The following is a 19,899-nucleotide window of genomic DNA, read 5'->3' on the forward strand; positions in this document are numbered from 1 at the left end:
TGATTCGCACACCTAGCAGATTTTTGAGTACGTGCAACGAGTACTTTATGTTATAAAGGAGTCGTTACGGTAGGATTTAAATCTGCGGAGTGTACGAGTTGATTTCTCTCGCCCGCTAAAAAGCTCATTAGTGCGAGTGAGAGTTTCAAAGATTGGTCCTCAGTAGTGTGAAACGTGTAAAACAAAGAAACCTCTCTAATAATCTTAGGTAGGGCCTTGACAGACCTGACGATTAGTCAAGAGACGGCTTAGCATAAATATATTTGAAATAATGGTTAAACTTCATTTCCATCATTTCCACAAAGTCGTCTCTCGGCTTAAGTCGTAAGTGTGTCTAGGCCTACGAATAAAATTCTACCCAGAATTATTTGCTGTAATTATTCTTTTTTATGGTTTTGATAAGAAACATACAGTACATTTCTCTCTCAATCGGGCGACAAAATGTCATCCAAATTATCGAGAGATTCGGTCGTCAAAGTCATTGTAAATTCCACAAAAAAACACATTCAATTATAAAGAATCACGACAAAACAAGAGGAACTATAGCGAATTTGAGCAAATTTGCTTCAAAATCAAACATGAAAATTCTCAACAAAATTCTTCGCCCGATTGAAAAAGAGCCAATTGAGCGACACTCTATTGTAGTAACAATTTACTTGGAGTTTCCTTATGGAACCGCAATCTGATGCCAGAATGGCAACAAATTTGAATTGATTTCGTTATGCCTTCGGCGCAGCTTTTGCTCGGTATAATTTCATAAAATCTAAATTCGCAACCCTTTCTCTCTCAAAAGATTTGCATAAGTCTATTCCACTCTTCTGATCTGAAATTCAACTGAACTAAATTTAATTTGGTGGTTCAAAAGAAAAAGAGTGTGAAAGAATAGGATAGACATGTGCAGAGCTTTTAAGAAAGAAAGGGCTGTAAATTTTGACTTTATGAAATTTTCCTGATCTAAAAGGTGTGCCGGAGCCATTATATACAAATTTATTTTTTAAAGTTGGAATCGGATTGTTACACAGACGTTGTGTTAATTCTACCCCTGACAAAATCTCTTGTTCTGGTCTGTCCTACTTCAGTCAAGATGGATTTGCGAATTCACTCCTATAACACGGAAAATTTGCATACTCACTGGAGATATCTTGGGAATAAAATTTACAGAGTCAATAGTTCATTAAGTGCATTCAAATTTTCCGCGTGAAAAAATATTTGCATACATTTACGGATATTTTAAAAATGACTCTCATTTTTTCATTTTTGGATATGTTTAGACTTAGAGATTATCCAGGAAGACATCTCGTCCTTATATGAAAATAAAATTTAAACATTTCTAATAAACGTTGTTCAAGGTCAAAGGTTTAAAAGGCTCTATAGAGTGCATTCGTCAAACAAAAGGTATCATGTTTGGGCTCGTTGGAAAGGTCTTGGAATTCCTGACAAGCTTAAATCGACTTATTTTGTGTCCGAAATTCAATTATATTACTCCTAAGGGATTTTGGGCAACGTTTTGAATGTTTATAAATCGTTTAAAATCGATTGTGAACCGGTTATGATCCAATAAGTAATTTTTTGTCCAAAGATCATTTCTATTACTTTTAAAAACTATTTTAAGGAGTCTTTTAAAAGCGATATAATGAACGATAAATAATGCATACCATTTTTTCGCCATCCCTTTTTTTAAACAAAATTTTGGTGATCCAAAATTTTCTACAAAAAGATGAGTCAACATTATGTCGGTTCTTTGAATGAAAAATCCACTGACTCTGTTTAATGGGTGGCAGACTTTGTTTGATGGGCTGCAGATTTTTTTGTTGATGGGTTGTTGACTTGAAGTTTCGGTTTTCGTGATTTTTCCTCCCCAATTTTCTTTTCTTATTTATCATTTTGTCGTTTGATTTTCCACGTGAATTGAACGATGTGATTGTGCAGTTAACTGTGAAAAACAATAATGCACGGTGGTGTTGTAATTTGAGAGATATTAAGTGTGCTGTGTTGAACAAAAAAAAGTGTGGCAGTGTCGTCTGTCTTCCAGAAGAAACACCTCTAGAATCCTGCGTGATTTCTCCACCTAATTGGCACTCTGAGGAGTTCTGCCCAAAATAGATGGTCTTTGTTTGATGCTGAGACGCTCAATTGCTAAAGCAACAGGCAACAATTTACACTGAAGCGCTGATTTTTCATCATCCAACTCAAGGACTGCAAGATGGCGGCGGATTCTTACTATCAGGTAAGAAAGTTGACGGATCTTGGATTTTTTTCTCGCTCTCTCCCCATTCCCACTCGATTCCAAACGCATACACCCATCCCACCCAGATACTTCTTTTCTCTATTTTTACTGTATTTATTCATTGGAGAAGAATGCCCAAATTTACCCGAATTCTCCGGGAAGTATCGGCGCATGTTTCAGAGGCTCAGATTTTTTTCCTCCTCTTTGTCACGCATTCCGGAAGACGGTGGCTTTTTTTCTCACACAATTTCTCAAGTTCGAACACCTGTCTCGGTCTCTTCGCGATACTAGAAAAAAATCTCTGGCAAAACCTTCGAGTATCATCAAAAATGTCAAATTTTTTCACTAATCTCTCGAAACCTCTCCTGACCAAAAGTCTCCGGGCTTGTTATGTGGTCAGAGAGGGGAGCGACAATTATAGGGCAATTATCCGTTTGTGTGAGGAAATCCACGAGAAGTCTGTGCTGACTAAGAATTGTTTTGCCATTTTCCAGCCAAAACAGAAACTCTTTCTACATGTTCAGAAGAGTAATTTATCTCAATTACCAAGAGTCTGCAATAGAAGCCAAGAGACGCATTTGCAGCCAAAGACAACAGTTTTTTTGTATGAAAGAGTGACGCAATAAGCGATACCTTTTGTTTGGGGCAAGGGGCAATTCATGGAACACGCCGGTATACCCATAGGCTTTCCCTGGCTTTTGGAAGGTTTTTTAGACCAGGATTTCTTTATCTATATGGATTCTTTTCATAGACAAATTGATCAAAAAATATTTATCTAATCTAGGAAATTGAATAACTTTTATATGATGATAAGATACCTTGTCTTTTAATTTTAAAAATCTAGAAATTAACCAAATTAACCCATTAAGGTTGAGTGCAATATTTACCTGGGTCTTTTCATTCTTGGTCTAACTAAAAAAGTTTTTGGGCTGTTCTTCGGAAGACAAATTAAAGAAGGAAAGTTTATGATTTTTAGAATTCAAAGGTATAAATCTGTGTTATAAAATAGAATTAAAAAAAAGTACAGTAGAACCTCGATAGAGTCAACCCCCGATAGAGTCAATTTCCATTATGCTGTCTACACACTAGAAGCAATTTTCGTAAAAAATTGCCTTTTTTAAAAAAAATCAGACGTTTCTGCCTACAAGGATAGGGGGGATTTTCTTTAAAAAGGCATTTTTTAAAGAAATTTCTCATAGTGTGTAGAGGCCATTTAGAGTCAACAACTATCTTTTTCTCTCTCTCTCTCCTTTTTATGTTTTTGGCTGTCAGACTCAATCAGGTCCATATAGCCATTTCGCTCACTCTTATTTACTCATCTCTCCTTATCATTTTTCTTTTTGCTCCATCACAAATCCTTTTTTTTTGCTCCCTTATCTTTTATCATACTTCCTTCTTGATATTTTTGCGTTCAGTTTGTAGCTTTTAAGGACGGTGAAAAACTGTTTTCCAATTATTCACCGGACGCGCTTCGATCAAGGATCGAACCGAGGGTCTCTGCGTCACAAAGCCAACACTTTGCCCATTGAGCTACCGAGACCCCAACTATCTTTTTACTCTACGGACTCCGATAATGTCAACTTGGACCTAAATTGACTCCGATAGTCAACTTATTGAACTAATAATATTATATGATTTTAATATGATCTTTTCGAAATAAAAACCAGTCTTATTGTGTATCAACGTAGGGTAAATGTGCCAAATTTCGGCATAGTTGCATATAAGATATATATTGATATTTTTTGTTACCTCCTTTTCGGGAGGGTTGTGTGGAACCTTGACAACTAGTTTATCATCTTTGTTTTCTTTAAATCACTTGCTAAAATATTGAAAAATTAATAAAAATATGGACATTGCTTTGGGTAGTATCCCGGTCACTTTGAGTGAAATACCGGCCACCTTTTTTCTGACCACCTTTTGTGACGCAACGGATAGAAATTTCAAAACGTCAAACGGAACGGTTAATTATTTAGTTTAATACGTTGTTATGACCCAAAAGCCCTGAGATATTCCGTGTAATTTGTCCTGAAGACCTGAAGAGTAGCATCTGAAATTTATGCGCAGATTCCCGTAGCAATTTGCCCTTCCTCAACTCTTCCAAGGCCTTTTCCACATCATCTTTTCCATAGAAGCGATGGTTTTTTCTGGACATTGGAGAACTCACAAATTGAAAAAAAAAAACATAAAATGAATAAGAAATTTAGGAAAGTAAAAGATGTTGCCGGAATAGGCAACACTACCTCACCGGAGAGACGCTCACAAAGTATATACTTTTTTACGCGAAATACAAGATCCAGCTGGGAAATTTTACCCGAAATTTAAAGGCTGATTCACTATTAACATAAACAGAAACAATCTTTAAAGAAACCTAATCAATTTTCATGAAAAACACAGAAGGAAAACCTTTTGCACTTCAACATACATCACAAGACTGCTAGAAACACAATCGATCTGTCACATTTTTTGTAAGACTTTCCACACTGAGTTTTTACAACGCAATTTAAATTCAAATTATACCTAAAATTTAACGGTCTTCGTGTTAATACATCCTAAAATGAATAAAATATTTAAAAGCAAAATTAATTCATTGACTATTCGAAGGTTATATACATAATTTTAATTAATTTACTTGCATGGCCGAAATTACACTCAAAATGGCCGAAATTAGCAGCTGACCGAAATTTGGCACACTTCCCCTAACACTTTGAACACAAAAAATATTTATGTAAGGACATGGTGATTTTGTGATAAAATTCGTAGGTATATTAACAGTGTAATCATTTTCGAACAAAATAATTTTTTTTTACGTGACTTTAAGCTTTTTGACCGATTGAAAGTTCTCTTTTCTTTTTTTTCTTGTCTTAAGATTTTTTTGATTCGGTCTATGATCACAATGTAAGGAATTTTGAGCCATCATTAATTTGTAAGTGAAAAATTATTATGGCAAAGACAAAAAATATGAACTTGAATTACAAAAAAAAGAACGTACAGTATGGTAGATTTTTTTGAGTATAAAATAATGAAGAAACTTTTCTAAATTTATTCAATTTTTTTAAAGACATTACTTATTTGGAAAATGTACATGACAAACGATCTTTAAAATTACGGTTCTAAATAAAATGCGTAAATTTCTTTGAACTTACATTTTTGATTTAAAATATCAGTATCTCAAAAGAAAACATTTTTTAATGTTGATTTTACACCTTTTAAAGGGTAAAATTAACATGAAAAAGGGTTACTTTAACCACTAATACACCTAAAAAGCATAATATTTGCACCGATTTCGGATCAATACTGCAGGGTAAAACAAATATTTCCGGAATGTTATTTTAACTTTTTCGGATTTCTCTCAGTGTTCCAACATTAAAGAGACCGCGGTTTACCATAAATTGCCTTTCTAAATTCCTTTAAAAGTTAAAAGCTTAAAGAATTTGGACAAAATATTCGAAATACTTTTCCTTTTAAATTTTGAATCTTAGTTTTTAGTTTTTTCTTTTTAGAGGTGATATCAAGTTTGACAAATTATATAAAAGTATTATGAGTTTATTATTTTCCTCGAGTACAGATCTTTCATCAAAAACGGTAATTAGATGTAAAAAAGGCAAAGAAAAAATGATATTGTTTGACATGAGTTGCCCGTTTGCCTCTATTTCATCTTTTTTCTTTTTTCAAACTAGCGAAAGTACTTTTGCCAAAAATAGTTCTTTTGAAAATTCCTTGAAAAGCTCATTTACTTTCGAAAGGGAAGGAAATGCTCTTAAGAGGAAGAATTTTCCCATGTACGATATCTCCTTCATTTACGAGAGCTTTTTCCAACTTGTTTGAGAATTCTCATAAAACAAATTTTAGAAAATAATTGAAAAATAAAAATCTTTTAGAGATAGTGGAAAATGGTTTTTAGCAAAGTTGTAGAGGGGTAAATTTCCTATGAGAATATCCTGATTATATATATATTTTTTAGATATTCTTGAAGCTCGGAAAAAATAAAATATCCGTTTTATCATATTGAGCCTTATACGGGTGTCAGACCTAAGGCTTAGCCATATGGCATTACTTTTCTAATTTCTTATCAATCAGGACTTTTTGGAAAATTTTGATTTAAAATAGTATTATTAAAGGCAAATGATCTATTAGATTCTGAAGAATCAATTTAACTGGTTGCTGTTAAGGATTTTGAAACCTACGGGAACTGGACTGAACCTTTAGTCTGAAGATGTCTTTAGGTTCTTCTATCATCAAAGAAGAATAGATCCTTCAAATTTCAATCCTCTTTGCTCTTCAATGCTTCAAAAATCTAAATGAAAAAAAAAATAAAATCTCGAAATTAAACTAATTATTACTAAACCGGTGTCAGCCAAAATCCCGAAAGCCAAAATCCCGAATGTTCAAAATCCTGAAAGGGATAAAATTATATGGGGAATTTTTTTTTCCCAACTCCACCCCCAGGTCCCAAGTTCAGTGAACTTATCTAGGACCGGGACATTTCCATCCTTGTGCACTTGACAGTAAATGACCAAAAATAAAAAAACACATGCAAACTACAGCTAAATAAATACTTAAATAAATAAATAATTACGAAAATAATAAATAAATAAATAAATAACAAAACTACATGTGTTATATGGGGAAAAATGTTTAGAATAATTTTCTAAGACACAGAAGATTTCCTTTTGCCCCCAGAAAGCGCCGGTGCAATCGTGGGAGTAGCTATGACACTTTTAAGAATTCGGGATTTTGGCTTTCGGGATTTTGGCCAATTCGGGATTTTGGCTTTCGGGTTTTTGGCGTTCGGAATTTTGGCTTTCGGGATTTTGACCGGGACCCTTACTAAACTAATAAAACCTATTTTTGGGTTAGTGCAAAAGTTAACAAAAGTCTAACAAGAGTTTAATGTTTAATTCACAACTAAAACTATCAAAGAAGTTCTTGAAATAATTTACTAGTTTTGAGTCGATAAATTATAAATCAACAAGATCTTCAATTTAATCAAACTCTTTATATTTAATTTTTCTTAAGAATGCAGTCTATAATTAGACACTCTCTGTCGGGTTATAGAAATTTTTATGCAATACCATTATTATCTTAATGGGGGATTTCTGTTTCCAAAACCTGCAAATTATTGGATGAAATGACAGAATTTCTATTTCAATTCCCATAATAACTCGAGACCTCTTATCGCTGCTGTGATAAGCGCTAAATTGTGTAAAACACATAATCCGTGGGTGTTTGTTGATTGAAGAAACGAGAGAAGTACTAGAATTCTGTTTTTGCCATTTGATTTTAATCCCCACAAAATCTATTTTGATCATCTCTTTTCTCCGTCTTTTACGATGTTGGGGGAATCCGATCTGAGAAGATGTGTATCATCTTCGTTTTTCTCACTCTTTTGGTGTAAAATGAAAATGAGAGAAATGCTGTTGAATATGAAAACTATATAAAGACTATAACAGTTCAAGTCTATAAATCGTCTTCCAATCATTCGACAATACTCAATTGTGGATAAATTGTACATTTTTCTCTTCACTCTCGTTTAATTTCTTCGTCTTCTCCTTTTTTTTGTGTGTTTTATTGTATTATTGGCTTCTTAACAGCCACGCACATTGGCTTCTAATATGTATCCAATTGACGAGATGAAAGAGATGGCTAGAAGGGAAGGAAAAAGGAAGATTGGCATGTGGTTTGTATTTTATATCTCTGTTGGGAGAAAATTTTCGTTTTATTTTCCGTTCAAACACTGCTACTTTACAACTGTATTCTAACTTGGTTGGATATTTGTTTAGTATTTTAATCCCGTTCGTCTGTCTTGTCCAACATATTATGAAATTGACTTTGGTGTAAGATTCAGTCATGTCTTTCTGTTATGTTCAAACAGAAGCAAAAGTTCAAAGAGAGAATTACCAGAAAACCCATTTTTGAAAGGGGTTTAAGTTTACCATACAAACCATACCGTAACTTTTTTTTAAAGCTTATATTAAGAATTAGAATACGACACAATAGACACAATTTTCAATGGAATAAATAGGTCTTCTCGAAAGCGGGATTTCCAGACTTTTCCCAATAACAATAATTAAGCATTAAGGAGTTATGTGGGTCACGCGAAGACCAACAAAGAGCATATTTTGTCTATTTTTTCCTAGATAATAACTAAATTATTTTATTTAAGCTTTTAAGTATATAAAAGTACTAGATTTTATATTTTCTGAAATATTGATATCAAAATTTGAAATACTCAGCTAAGTAGAGACCCGATTTTTCGAGGCCTTCATGAAAAAAAACTGAATTTTCAGTAGGCAATATTACTCAGAATAGGTTCATTTGCAGTTAAAGGACCGAATATTTTTCTATTAGCACAAGTTTAAAACTCTTAGGGTAAGTGTGCCAAATTCCAGCCAGCTTGAAATTCCGGCCAGCTTGAAATTCCGGCCATCTATTTTGTTCCTCGAATTTCCATCAATTTTTAATTTTTACTTTAAATTATACAATACAAAAGAATAACAAAAAATGTAGCTTTGACAAACCAGATGATATGAAAAAGACATTAGAAAAATTCCCGAAGTGCAAGGAACTATGAGAATGAAGGTGGCCGAAATAGGGCACCAAAGCTATGTCTACATTTTTATTCATTTTAAAATTTATTAAGAATGATTTGAGAGTAAATAAAGACGATAAATAGTCTACAAAAACTAAAAAGAAGGAATAAAAAAATCAATTTGTATTAAAAATTAAAAAAGGCTCTAGAGAGCGTGTTTTTCATCAGAATAGTATCATGTTTGGGATCGTTGGAAAGGTCTTAAGAATTTTCGATAAAACTGATCCGGTTCCAATAGCTTTTTGTCCAAAAATAAATTTTATTACTCTAAAAACTATTTTGCCGGATTTTTTTATTTGATTTATGAATCGGTTTAAATCGTTAGAGAACCGGTAAACGGTAAATAATACAAAAGTACTTTTGAGGTGTAGCATCCCAGCGAGCATCAAATGCTAACCGATTTTAATTCATCTGAAAATATTTGTATTTCCAGCTGAATTCTGCTAACTTTAAAGCCATTACCATATATTTGGTTAGCACTTTTTATTCGGCGACTGCTGACCGGTCAGCAAAATTTTGCTGATGGATTCAGCAAATATATGCTGAACACACACCTTTTTTCAGCAAACTGTGCTCGATGGGGTCTATGTCACGAGTTCAAGCAAATTCGAAAAGCCTGGAATGTTCTGTCATTTGCCACACATTTTATTTTCCAGAGATAAAGGATGTGGTTTATTTTTGTAAAAAGTATGATTTAAATAGAATTTCTAAGGATGGTTTGTCCTTGGATTTCTATACTGTTCACCCAGTAAATGTTTATTGTAGTTGACGATAACTTCTGAAGGGGGTGTTACCAAAAATTATTTTTAGGGACAGTTTATTTCGGAAGCCCAATTACTACTTTTTGTAAAATATTACTGGGGTCGTTTTGTAAGTGTTATTGAATCACCATGTTGCGGAGTTCCTGAAAAGAATTGAAATAGTAAAGAGAGAAGAAGAATGATGGAGGAAATGATGGGTTATTCAAGCTTTGAGCTGCCGGCATCAAGCTAATTTCTAACGCATTGCAATCACAGTCACATCATATTCACGTGGCGATCTTCTTCTTATACCATCGATGATGGTATGAACTGGAGGGAAAAAGATGATGATGTCTTGAGTCGCTTCTGATGAAATTCAACAATGTACCTAATGAGTTTACTCTGGAGGAATATCACGACTCGATGCGGTAGTTTTGCGAGTAAAAGTGTATCTAAGCGTCACGAGAAAATAGCAAAAATATTCAGGAAGATGAATTAGTGTTGAGAATTTTCCTTCACTCTTTCACTGCTCTTTTTTTCCACTCTTCAAAACATCTTTCACAATTCCCATGGTGAAGATGATGCAGTAATATGTATATATACAAAAATTCTCTCACATTTGCGGAAGGCAAAAAAGGCGCACACAAGAAAATTTTCCCAAGTAAGAAGTTTATGGAAATATTGGCAGTGTTCCATTTTCAACTTTTTGGCACTACTTCTGGTTAAGACTGTTTTTCTCTCCAACACAAGACATCTTGCCTTGAAAATTTTAACTGCAAATTGGATTTCTGCAAATAGAGTGTCAAGTTGGAGAAATGAAAAAAAAATCCACCATGGAATTTTCCTATTGTGGTTTTAAATTGTGGCCAATTTGATTCTACGACTCAAGAGAGTTGGTACTTGATGAAGCAATTGAGGACAAGAAGTTATTCATTTTGCATTATTCGAGAATGCACCATGGAAAAAGTTCATATTATTGTTTCTTTGGCATGTCTTAAACTTTCAAGTGCATTCTCGGCATTTTAGGACACTTTTCTAGAGAAAGTTTTTAAAGATAATGGATTTGTCATTCTTCTGCCATTTCAGTAATTGATGTGATTGTGATGTTGAATAAGGACCATGTTGTGCTTGTGCCTATTTAAAATACGAAAAAAATTATTTCGTTCATTTGAATTTACAGGGGCTTAACTCATTTTGAGAATGACTGGAATATATGTAAAGGATTCAATTTGTAGATAATTATCTCATGCTAATTTCAGCATAAAAACTATTCATTACGTAAACGAAACTTTCACGATTTTAATCATTTATAATCAGTTTTTTTCTGAAAAAAGGCAGAGTAAAATTTTGCAAAATAAATATAGCATTAGTCATTTATCTGCCTAGACTCCAGATTTACCTGATTTTTTTTTAAATCTTCCTGTACAATAAAATCTCGGAACATAAGGTAAAGCTTTGTAATTTTAAATGAACGAATTGTTTTTTTTTTATTTGTTTGCACTCAGATGAAATTAAATTGATTTGTCACAGACTTCTCTCTCTATAATTCAAATGTTCCGGGTTTGAATCTTCTTTGGGTCTCTAAAAATATTTCTGGCGTTAAAACCTTTTGAATTTAATTCAACAAGCTTCATTGCTCTTGATGGGACTGACAATCCCATTCCTATAATAAATATGTTAGCTTAACTTAACCGGCGCTACAACCAATTACTGGTCTTGGCCTGACTCAGGAAAATATGTTAACAAATGATTTAAATTTCGGAAACTACTCATGGGATAAGTTTGTTACACTTTTAAGTCTCTTTTGTACATTACATAATTTTGAATGGGTTTGAAATCTTAAATTTATCGTCCATTAAAGAGTTTTATTAAAAATATAAAAATCGGATAATAAAAACGTTGAAATATTTTCGTTGGAATATGAGAAGTTTTATTGCTATGCAATGCTTTCAAAATGATTAATTTATATATTATATTCTATTACACTATGCAACAAATTCACAACTTTTTTTGTTAACGGAGATCTCACATGGTACGTTTGATAGAGTCAAGTCCCCTGATTAAGAATCTGGTCTTGGTTTTGCTCCTATACGTAACAATTTTTTTTTATTAATACTTTTATATTTTTTCTGCTTTGCCTTACATTATCCGTTATATCTCAGGTTCTAGTGAACGGAACTTAAAAACTGTGGGTGCGTTGGAAAGCTCATTAGTCGAGCTTCAATTTTGATAATTACAAAAAACCTTGTAAAACCACTCCTTCGGGGTGTAAAATTGAAGTTTCTCTAAAAATTACCAAAAAAATGGTCCTAAAGTGAGGTTATAAAAATTTGTATAAAATAAACTAAACCAAATATTAAAAATCCAATGATACCAGGTGATAGGCCACACTTAGAACTACAATTTTGTTCATCTAAGATATCGCGCTCCGATCACTCTAAATGCCTCATTTGTTGGATTTTGTCATTTTCCAAAAATATGAAGTAGCTATTTTAAAGCAAATTTCTTAAAGATTTCTGAGAAAACATCTTTTAAAACTTGTGTGAAACATACATAAATGTGGAGATTCTTCTTTAACTCGATCGTGGGACCATCAATATGATATTCATTTACATTTCCAATCAACCCTCATTAAAAAGCTCTCAATTTTCCTTTAAGTATATTCAATTTTTGTTTTTATTTATTTCCATCCATCCATCTAATACTATTTCTAGTAGAGGTTAATTTTAAATGAAAGTATGATCTAAAATCATTGAAATGCATTTACTAAATGTTTGCTGATGCGTTTTCTACCAATCATAAAAAAGCATTCCAAAAGGAGTTTAGGGGTTTCTTCACGTGGCTCAATGTTGATTAGGGATGTTAAAGAAAATCATGTTGATGGTCCATCGATCAAATTAAAGAAGAATCTCAACAGTTATGTATGTTTCACACAAGTTTTAAAAGATGTTTTCTCAGAAATCTTTAAGAAATTTGCTTTAAAATAGCTACTTCATATTTTTGGAAAATGACAAAAACCAACAAATGAGGCATTTAGAGTGATCGGAGCGCGATATCTTAGATGAACAAAATTGTAGTTCTAAGTGTGGCCTATCACCTGGTATCATTGGATTTTTAATATTTGGTTTAGTTTATTTTATACAAATTTTTATAACCTCACTTTAGGACCATTTTTTTGGTAATTTTTAGAGAAACTTCAATTTTACACCCCGAAGGAGTGGTTTTACAAGGTTTTTTGTAATTATCAAAATTGAAGCTCGACTAATGAGCTTTCCAACGCACCCACAGTTTTTAAGTTCCGTTCACTAGAACCTGAGATATAACGGATAATGTAAGGCAAAGCAGAAAAAATATAAAAGTATTAATAAAAAAAAATTGTTACGTATAGGAGCAAAACCAAGACCAGATTCTTAATCAGGGGACTTGACTCTATCAAACGTACCATGTGAGATCTCCGTTAACAAAACCGTGTTCCATAGTGTTATATATTTTATATTTTTATTTATATATTATATTATAGTAATAAATTTATCAATTCAACAATATGGTTATTATATAAGGCGATTTATTATACCTCTCTCGGATATTAAAGCACAATCTTTAATATCCGAGTTAATAATAAGGTTAACCTAACTTTAAAAATATGTGCACAACTTAACCCTTTAACGACGAGACAGTTTTCACTGACCGAAAATCAGCAATAAAAATGAAATCGATAAACAAAACTTGTGAAACGTCTTACATCTAACCTTTGAAAAGCCAAGAGAGTCTGATTTGGTGTATTTTTTGTCTCTATGAACGATAGGGACAAAAATAGCCCAAACAAATAAGTAATTATTCTGACGATACCAACGACAGACAATTTTCACTCTATTGAAAAACATTATGCTTGAGTATTGTAGTTTCTTGTTCCAAAACGGTTTTGCTTAAAAAAAAAAATAGAATTATAAAAAATAAATAAAATCTGTTTTCAATATGAGACTTTAAAAATTCGTCACTTTTGAGCTTGAAAATTTACTATAGGGGAAAGTGACCATGCTTGATACTGCAAAATGATGTCCAAGGTTTGTGATTATTTTCTGATTAACACACAAACCGAAGAGATTCTTCCACTATGACAAAAAAATGTCTCACTTATTAGGTTCATAATCCAACCTCAAATAGTTCCTGGAAATCCTTAGATTTTCCTCAAGAAGAAAATGGAAATTCAGTGGCGATTTTTATACAAGTTGGGTCTCGGGCCTTCCTGTATAATAATTGATTCGACAATTCGAAAGCCCATTTTCACTGCAAAAATTTCATCGGATACAAAAAATTGAACATCAATATTTAGACGGAACTCTAATCTCTCTGCTTAAATCGTTTATATGACTGGTTATTAGTTTTAAAATCACTTTTATGTAATTCTTCTAAGCCATGTTTTTATGACATTAGGGCGCTAGCGAAAACCATTTTTTCACTTTGAGTCCATGAAAATGTCATTCTGCAACCTTAAAATTCAGGCAACAGGTTTGAAGATTATGTCAATTGTCGATAAAATTGGCGGATTGCAATATGTGTAATTATGAAATAATCACATCTAATGATATAGTTGCCACATTAAAATTATCATTCATGGACCCTTCTTAAAATATAGGATGGACACAAGTAGAAGTTATGAATTTGTTACCACCCACAAAAACAGTGTCCACCAAGTAAAAATATTTTTACATAAATATTAGTACTGATGACTCCTCTATGTGCCTATGATAGTAGTTTTCGTGAACAGCGACATTAATTAAGAAATACTTAAGAAATATCATGTATCGAAATTACAGTTTTGGGCCTATTTTTGATTTTTGCTTCCTGAAACTAGGAAAAAAGAGCTAGGATCCTAATTTTTTTAGGAAATGTGAGGCTTAGCACCAGCTATTGAAATATATTGCGATGAGTCATAACTATTGATTAACATAGGAAAAAAATAGTTATTATCAAGCTTGGATCGTATCAAGCATGGTCACTATAGTAGCTTTAGATTTGTAAAAAAAATATCCTAGATTCCTTCAACCTTCTATTTTGCAATTACGTACAAACATAGAAAAAAATAACTTTAGGTAGTCAGAAAATTTTTTTTTTATGGGACACCGGTGTTCCAATCGTCCTTAAACGGTTAATGAATGAAGTAATGCTTATTAGTGAATTTCGTGTAAATGGCGATATCTAAAAGAAAATGTTGTATTGAAAGTCTGCCTGTTCTTAATATTCCTTCTATATAAACGGAATAGGATATAAAAAGGATATGAGGTTATGTTTATCAAGTGAGGTTATGTTTAGTAAAAAATTCAAAGGTGTATAACATAAATGATAATTCTTTCTTAATTATTTTGAAGATATTATTTTTCGCAAGGTTTTATTCATTTTGTTTAGCAAATATTCTATTCCAACTTGTTTATCGCTTTGACTTAATTAATTATTTGGATGACGTGTCTTTTAGATATTCAAATAATGGAATTTCACCACAGAAAGCAAGACAAATAATTTATCGGAGATGTTTAACCTGAGTTTTCTTTTTTTTTGCTGTATTTTCTTCATCCACGCAAAAAAAGGAAAATTACAGAAAAAAGCGAAACAATGAAAATAAAATTACAAGTATTATGTGTATCGAGTATATGTTTCAAATTGATGTGAAGATCATGGGAGATGGAGAAAGATGGGATGGAAATTGAAATTTTTGTCCAATTTTACGCTTTTCTTGCGATGCATAGACCAATTGCGAGAGAAAAAGACTCTGATGCATTGTCTTATTTTTCTTCTTCTCAATTGTGCGCTCGACAGAGTGAGGAAAATTTTTTTGCCTCAAGCAATTTTTTTTTTTTCAAACTCATCGATTTGGCTTGAAGATCAGCGTATAATTCTTTTGTACCCGATTGAATGATAAAAATTGTAATGACAATAGTAATTGCGCGCAGAGAGAGAGATGCCTCCAAAACATGATTCATTGTTGCGAATGAAATAAAAAGGAGCGAAGGAAAAAAAATCTATTTCCGGCAATTTGGTGCGGATTAGTAATTTGTAGTTTGTTACTGACTTTAGGGGTCAATTAAAATTATTCAGGCTTTAATAACATATTAACTGATGGGATACGTTTGTAGAGTCTTTAGACTTGAGGAGAATTAGCAAAAAAAATTTACTTGATCTCATGACCGGTGATGAATTGCTCACAAAAGAGGAAATTTTCATTCTTAATGCTTCATAAATCTATATATCTCATGGGCATAAATACTCGGATCTTAACCACTGTAGTATCTAAGTTAATTAAACGGTGCTAAGTGATGTGAAGAGTGATAAGATTTCTGTCAGTTAAATTATTGTCTTCATGCCGTTTTCTCCCTTCCAGTAATAGTTTTTTTTTAATTAAAGTGCTGTACTTTCTTTAAGAAAAGAAAGTAAAAGTGTCAGAGCTACAAAAAAAAAAACGAGAAGATTAAGATGGATATTCGAGAGTAAAGGGGTAAAATGTGTGAAAATATAAATCATCTATTGAATGTGTACAATTCTCTAAAAGAGAGCTTGTACAAAGACTTAAAAATGCATAAATTTTCACTCATCATCTTGTTTTACTATATAAATATTTAGTGATGGTTAAAAGCCACTTAACACATTTAAAGTTTGCTTTTTTGAAAATTCACTACATACTATGTGTATAATTATTCACAATATGGCTAAACTGTTACAAAACATACTTTGCGAAATGCTCGAAGTCTTGATTTTGATACTATTCTCTATTAAAATTGTGTTTTCGTACTAATTTTCTGAACGAGTAACGTGATAGGAGAAATGCTTGTAATTTGGGACGGGATGCATATAAGCACCAATGTCCTACAAGTGCAATATTTTGAATACAAATTTAAGTTTTTTGTTGTTTTCTTTTTAGAAGTGTTGTTTGGAAACTTGACAAGCAATTAATTTTAATATGTCTAAGAATGAATGCATTTGACTGTAATTTTGAACGCTTTGTTTGCAATTTTGGACACTCTGCTTGCAATGCAAGACAGCTAATCCGCCTCAATAGGATTCACATTGTTATTGATTTCAAGAACCTAGCAACAGTCCTCTTCCTGTTTATGAAAATGAAAAGAGATTATAGAGTGTCCCAATGAGCATGGAAACTTTCCATTAATTCATTAAAAAGAATTAACTTCGGTATTCCAAGTACGCGCGGATTCATGCATTCTCTTGCCTTTTAGGGACTCTTTTAATCCCGGAAATCTCTGACAAAATTGTTTATTTTTACACGAAAAATGTAATTTTCAAGTACTATTTCACTTCAGGTCTAATGAGCAAACCACTATTAACGTCAATTAATAAATATTCAATGAATATTTAATAATATCACTTAAAAATAATGAAGAGAAATCACTAGTGCTTTATCAAAATCAAACAAGTTTGAAAGTACACAATGATATGTCATATTTCTCGTAAGAAATTGCTCACACTAAAGTTTCAACTAAGTAATTTTAACTCAAATTATATTCAAAATTGTACGAATTTAGTGTCAATCTCATATAAAAAGAATAAATATTTAGATAGAATACATTATTCATTCAATATTGAAAGAAAATTCCATAATTGTAATCAATTTATTTCTAGTGTCCAATTTTACCCTCAAAGTGTATAAAATTACAATCTGTCCGAAATTACAAGCAATTCCCCTATATGTATATATTCATGAACACAAAGCATTTTTGTAAAGTTCAAGTATTTCAATGCATCATTAACCAATTCATTAAGCGCCTTAAAATGTACCCAAAGGATCGTAAAACTAAATCATAAAAATCATTGAATTTTCGTTCATTACTTTTTCATAAACAAGTGGAATTTGTTAAAAGTATTTTGTTTTATAAAATTAGCTTTTGATATAATTTAGATTCATTTGAATGTGTTAAGAAATGCGTTCCCGTAAATGTTTAGACTTTTGACCTTAAAAAATCATTAATGGGAATTTTTCTAAGTCATTTCATTAGCAGGGGTGACTGGGGCAAAAAGTCACAAAACGGATATTTTATTTTTTTACAAGCTATCCTAGCGCCCTAGAAATTTCTAATTTTTACAGTTTTATAGGAAATTTAATTATTATTAATCGTTTCGAGATATAATCATTTCAAAGGTAATCATTTTTACAATGTCCATATCCCGTGTTAGAAGAATCTGCTAGTCCGTTTGTAGACTCGCCCAGGAGCGCCTTCCCCGCATTGTGGATGCTTCTTCCATGCTCCCGGAGTTGTTGGGCGTAGGCGATGCATTATATTACGTTATTAACATATGAAAATTGCTTAAATTAGACATTCAGATCTTTGCACCGGGCGGAGCTCGAACTCACAACAGTAAGTCGAGCCGGGGAATCGATCCGCCCAAGAGCCAACGGTCTTGCCTTGCGCCACTGATTTTACGGGTTTTCGTAAATTTTAAAAAAATAGCTAGGTGACATATTTTCATAGGAAACTTATTCCTCAACGCCTTTTTAAAACACAGTTTTTTCTATCTGTGCGAGAAAAGCGCTTTTCAAGCTATTTTAGAAAAAAAAAACACTCAAAAGACTGCTAATCGTTTGACCAATGCAAACAAAAAAGCGGCGAGACATGGAAATGACGTTTCTTCTCGCCGTGAGACATCAGAAATTACTTCGGTCTTTGTTACTTTTTGCTCCTTACTTTTTGTTACTTTTTACCCCAAGTGGGCATTTTTAATAAAAGGATTTCTGGAGAAAAGAATCTTTGTAAAATTCTAAAATAGATGGTGGTTTCGTATTCAAAGAATCCAAATCTTTTAGGAAATATTTACCAGTGCATCAATTTTGGGAAATAAGTAAGTCAAAATTGATATCTGCTGTAAGGAAAATATTTCAAAAAGGGGTTAAAAATTTCAATACTTTTTATTTTCTGAATTCCTTGTTTGAATTCTAAGAAACTTACGACTTTGAAGAAGGTCTATGGAGGCCATCTATGGAAAAAATTTAAGCCGCTATCTCTTTTATCTTGGAAGATATTGAATTTTCAAATTTTCAATTTGTGACTTTTTGCCCCAGTCTCCCCTATATAAAGACAAATGGTTTATCAAAAATATATCCAAAAAATATGGTTTTGAATGGGAATAAGAAGAATTGGCGAAATACGAAAAACAGATTTCAAGGGTCTCAAAGTTAATGGTCTCAAGTTGATATCTCTCACTGTTTGATCTTTAACTTATCAAAGGAAACTGATGGATGGACGTTTAATTATTATTACACAATTTCTTTCAAAATCTACATGAGGGTAATTATATTAATGGGGATACGGGAAGTCGTCGGGAAATGGAATCTCTCAAGGAAAACTCATCAACGTTTTCCAAACCTTTTCCCAAAGATCGAGGCTCGGAGCCTGAACAGAAAGCTATGGGAAACCTTGATGAGTTTTCCTTGAGAAGTCCCATTTCTCGACGAATTCCGGTATCCTCAACAATATAACTATCTTGAGAGTTCGAATAAGAACACGTTCTTTTCTAGGTGAATTTGCACATTTATTTTGTTGGGCAAAAGAAGTTTTTTTTTCCTTTTTCTCGTTGTGAATGTGGTAAATGTTAAGTAATATAATGTTGCCATCTAGTGAGGAGATAGAGGTAGAAAAAAAATGAGATGCAACTAACAGTTTAAATGATGAACCATTATGTTGACATGCCGCTACTCCATTGACATAGAATTCCTGGTGAGTAATATAGTTTTGGCGCGTGGTGTTTTTGTGCAAGAGATAGAATAGTGCGCGATGGTGAAAGATAGAACAAACTTGTTTACCAACCTATATCTCAGCTTTAGCTTAACATTTTCAACCCAATAAAACTAGTACAATTTCTATATATACATTATATATATAATAATTACAATCAACGAGTAGTCCTCTCCCAGAGCCAGTGACTCAATTCCACTTTTCGTATGGCAGAATCAAAATTTAGATTTAAAACGGGAGTGAATTGTATGACATTTTGTCGTATATAAAAGTTATTTTAATATTCTTAAAATTTCTCTTTACCAATATTTTTCTTTTATCAAAAGAAAATTGTTCATCTAATTATACTACCCCAGGCGGTATTAGAATGTCTTTTTCACCTTGTTTACCATCACCGTTCTAACCAATAGTACACGGATAAAATCTAACAAATTGACCTCTTTACATAGCTCGCGCGCTATTCACTTCTGGAATTACCATCGTTGCTGGCTTAATGGTAGAAAAATTCTGAAATATTCCAACTGTTTTTGATGTCAACTTGCTGGACTATTTGTTGAATATATCTATATAGTATCAGTGCTCGATGGGAAGAAAAGATGTGTGTGA

At 32.5% G+C, this 19,899-nt stretch overlaps 1 protein-coding gene across 3 annotated transcripts in view; it reads left to right on the forward strand.

The window, feature by feature from the left end:
* Positions 1-1,787: 1,787 nt before the first annotated feature.
* Positions 1,788-19,899, forward strand: part of LOC129804405 (serine/threonine-protein kinase N) — a 125,080-nt gene continuing 106,968 nt past the window's right edge. For 2 of the 3 annotated variants that reach the window (XM_055851660.1, XM_055851662.1), the window contains exon 1: positions 1,788-2,227. In XM_055851660.1, coding sequence (XP_055707635.1) covers positions 2,204-2,227 — 24 coding nt within the window. In that variant the 5' untranslated portion in view covers positions 1,788-2,203. The remainder of the gene's footprint in view (positions 2,228-19,899) is intronic. The other variant, XM_055851664.1, reaches the window with a different exon arrangement.

Source organism: Phlebotomus papatasi, chromosome 2 (genome assembly GCF_024763615.1).
Source record: "Phlebotomus papatasi isolate M1 chromosome 2, Ppap_2.1, whole genome shotgun sequence".
Lineage (NCBI taxonomy): Eukaryota > Metazoa > Arthropoda > Insecta > Diptera > Psychodidae > Phlebotomus > Phlebotomus papatasi.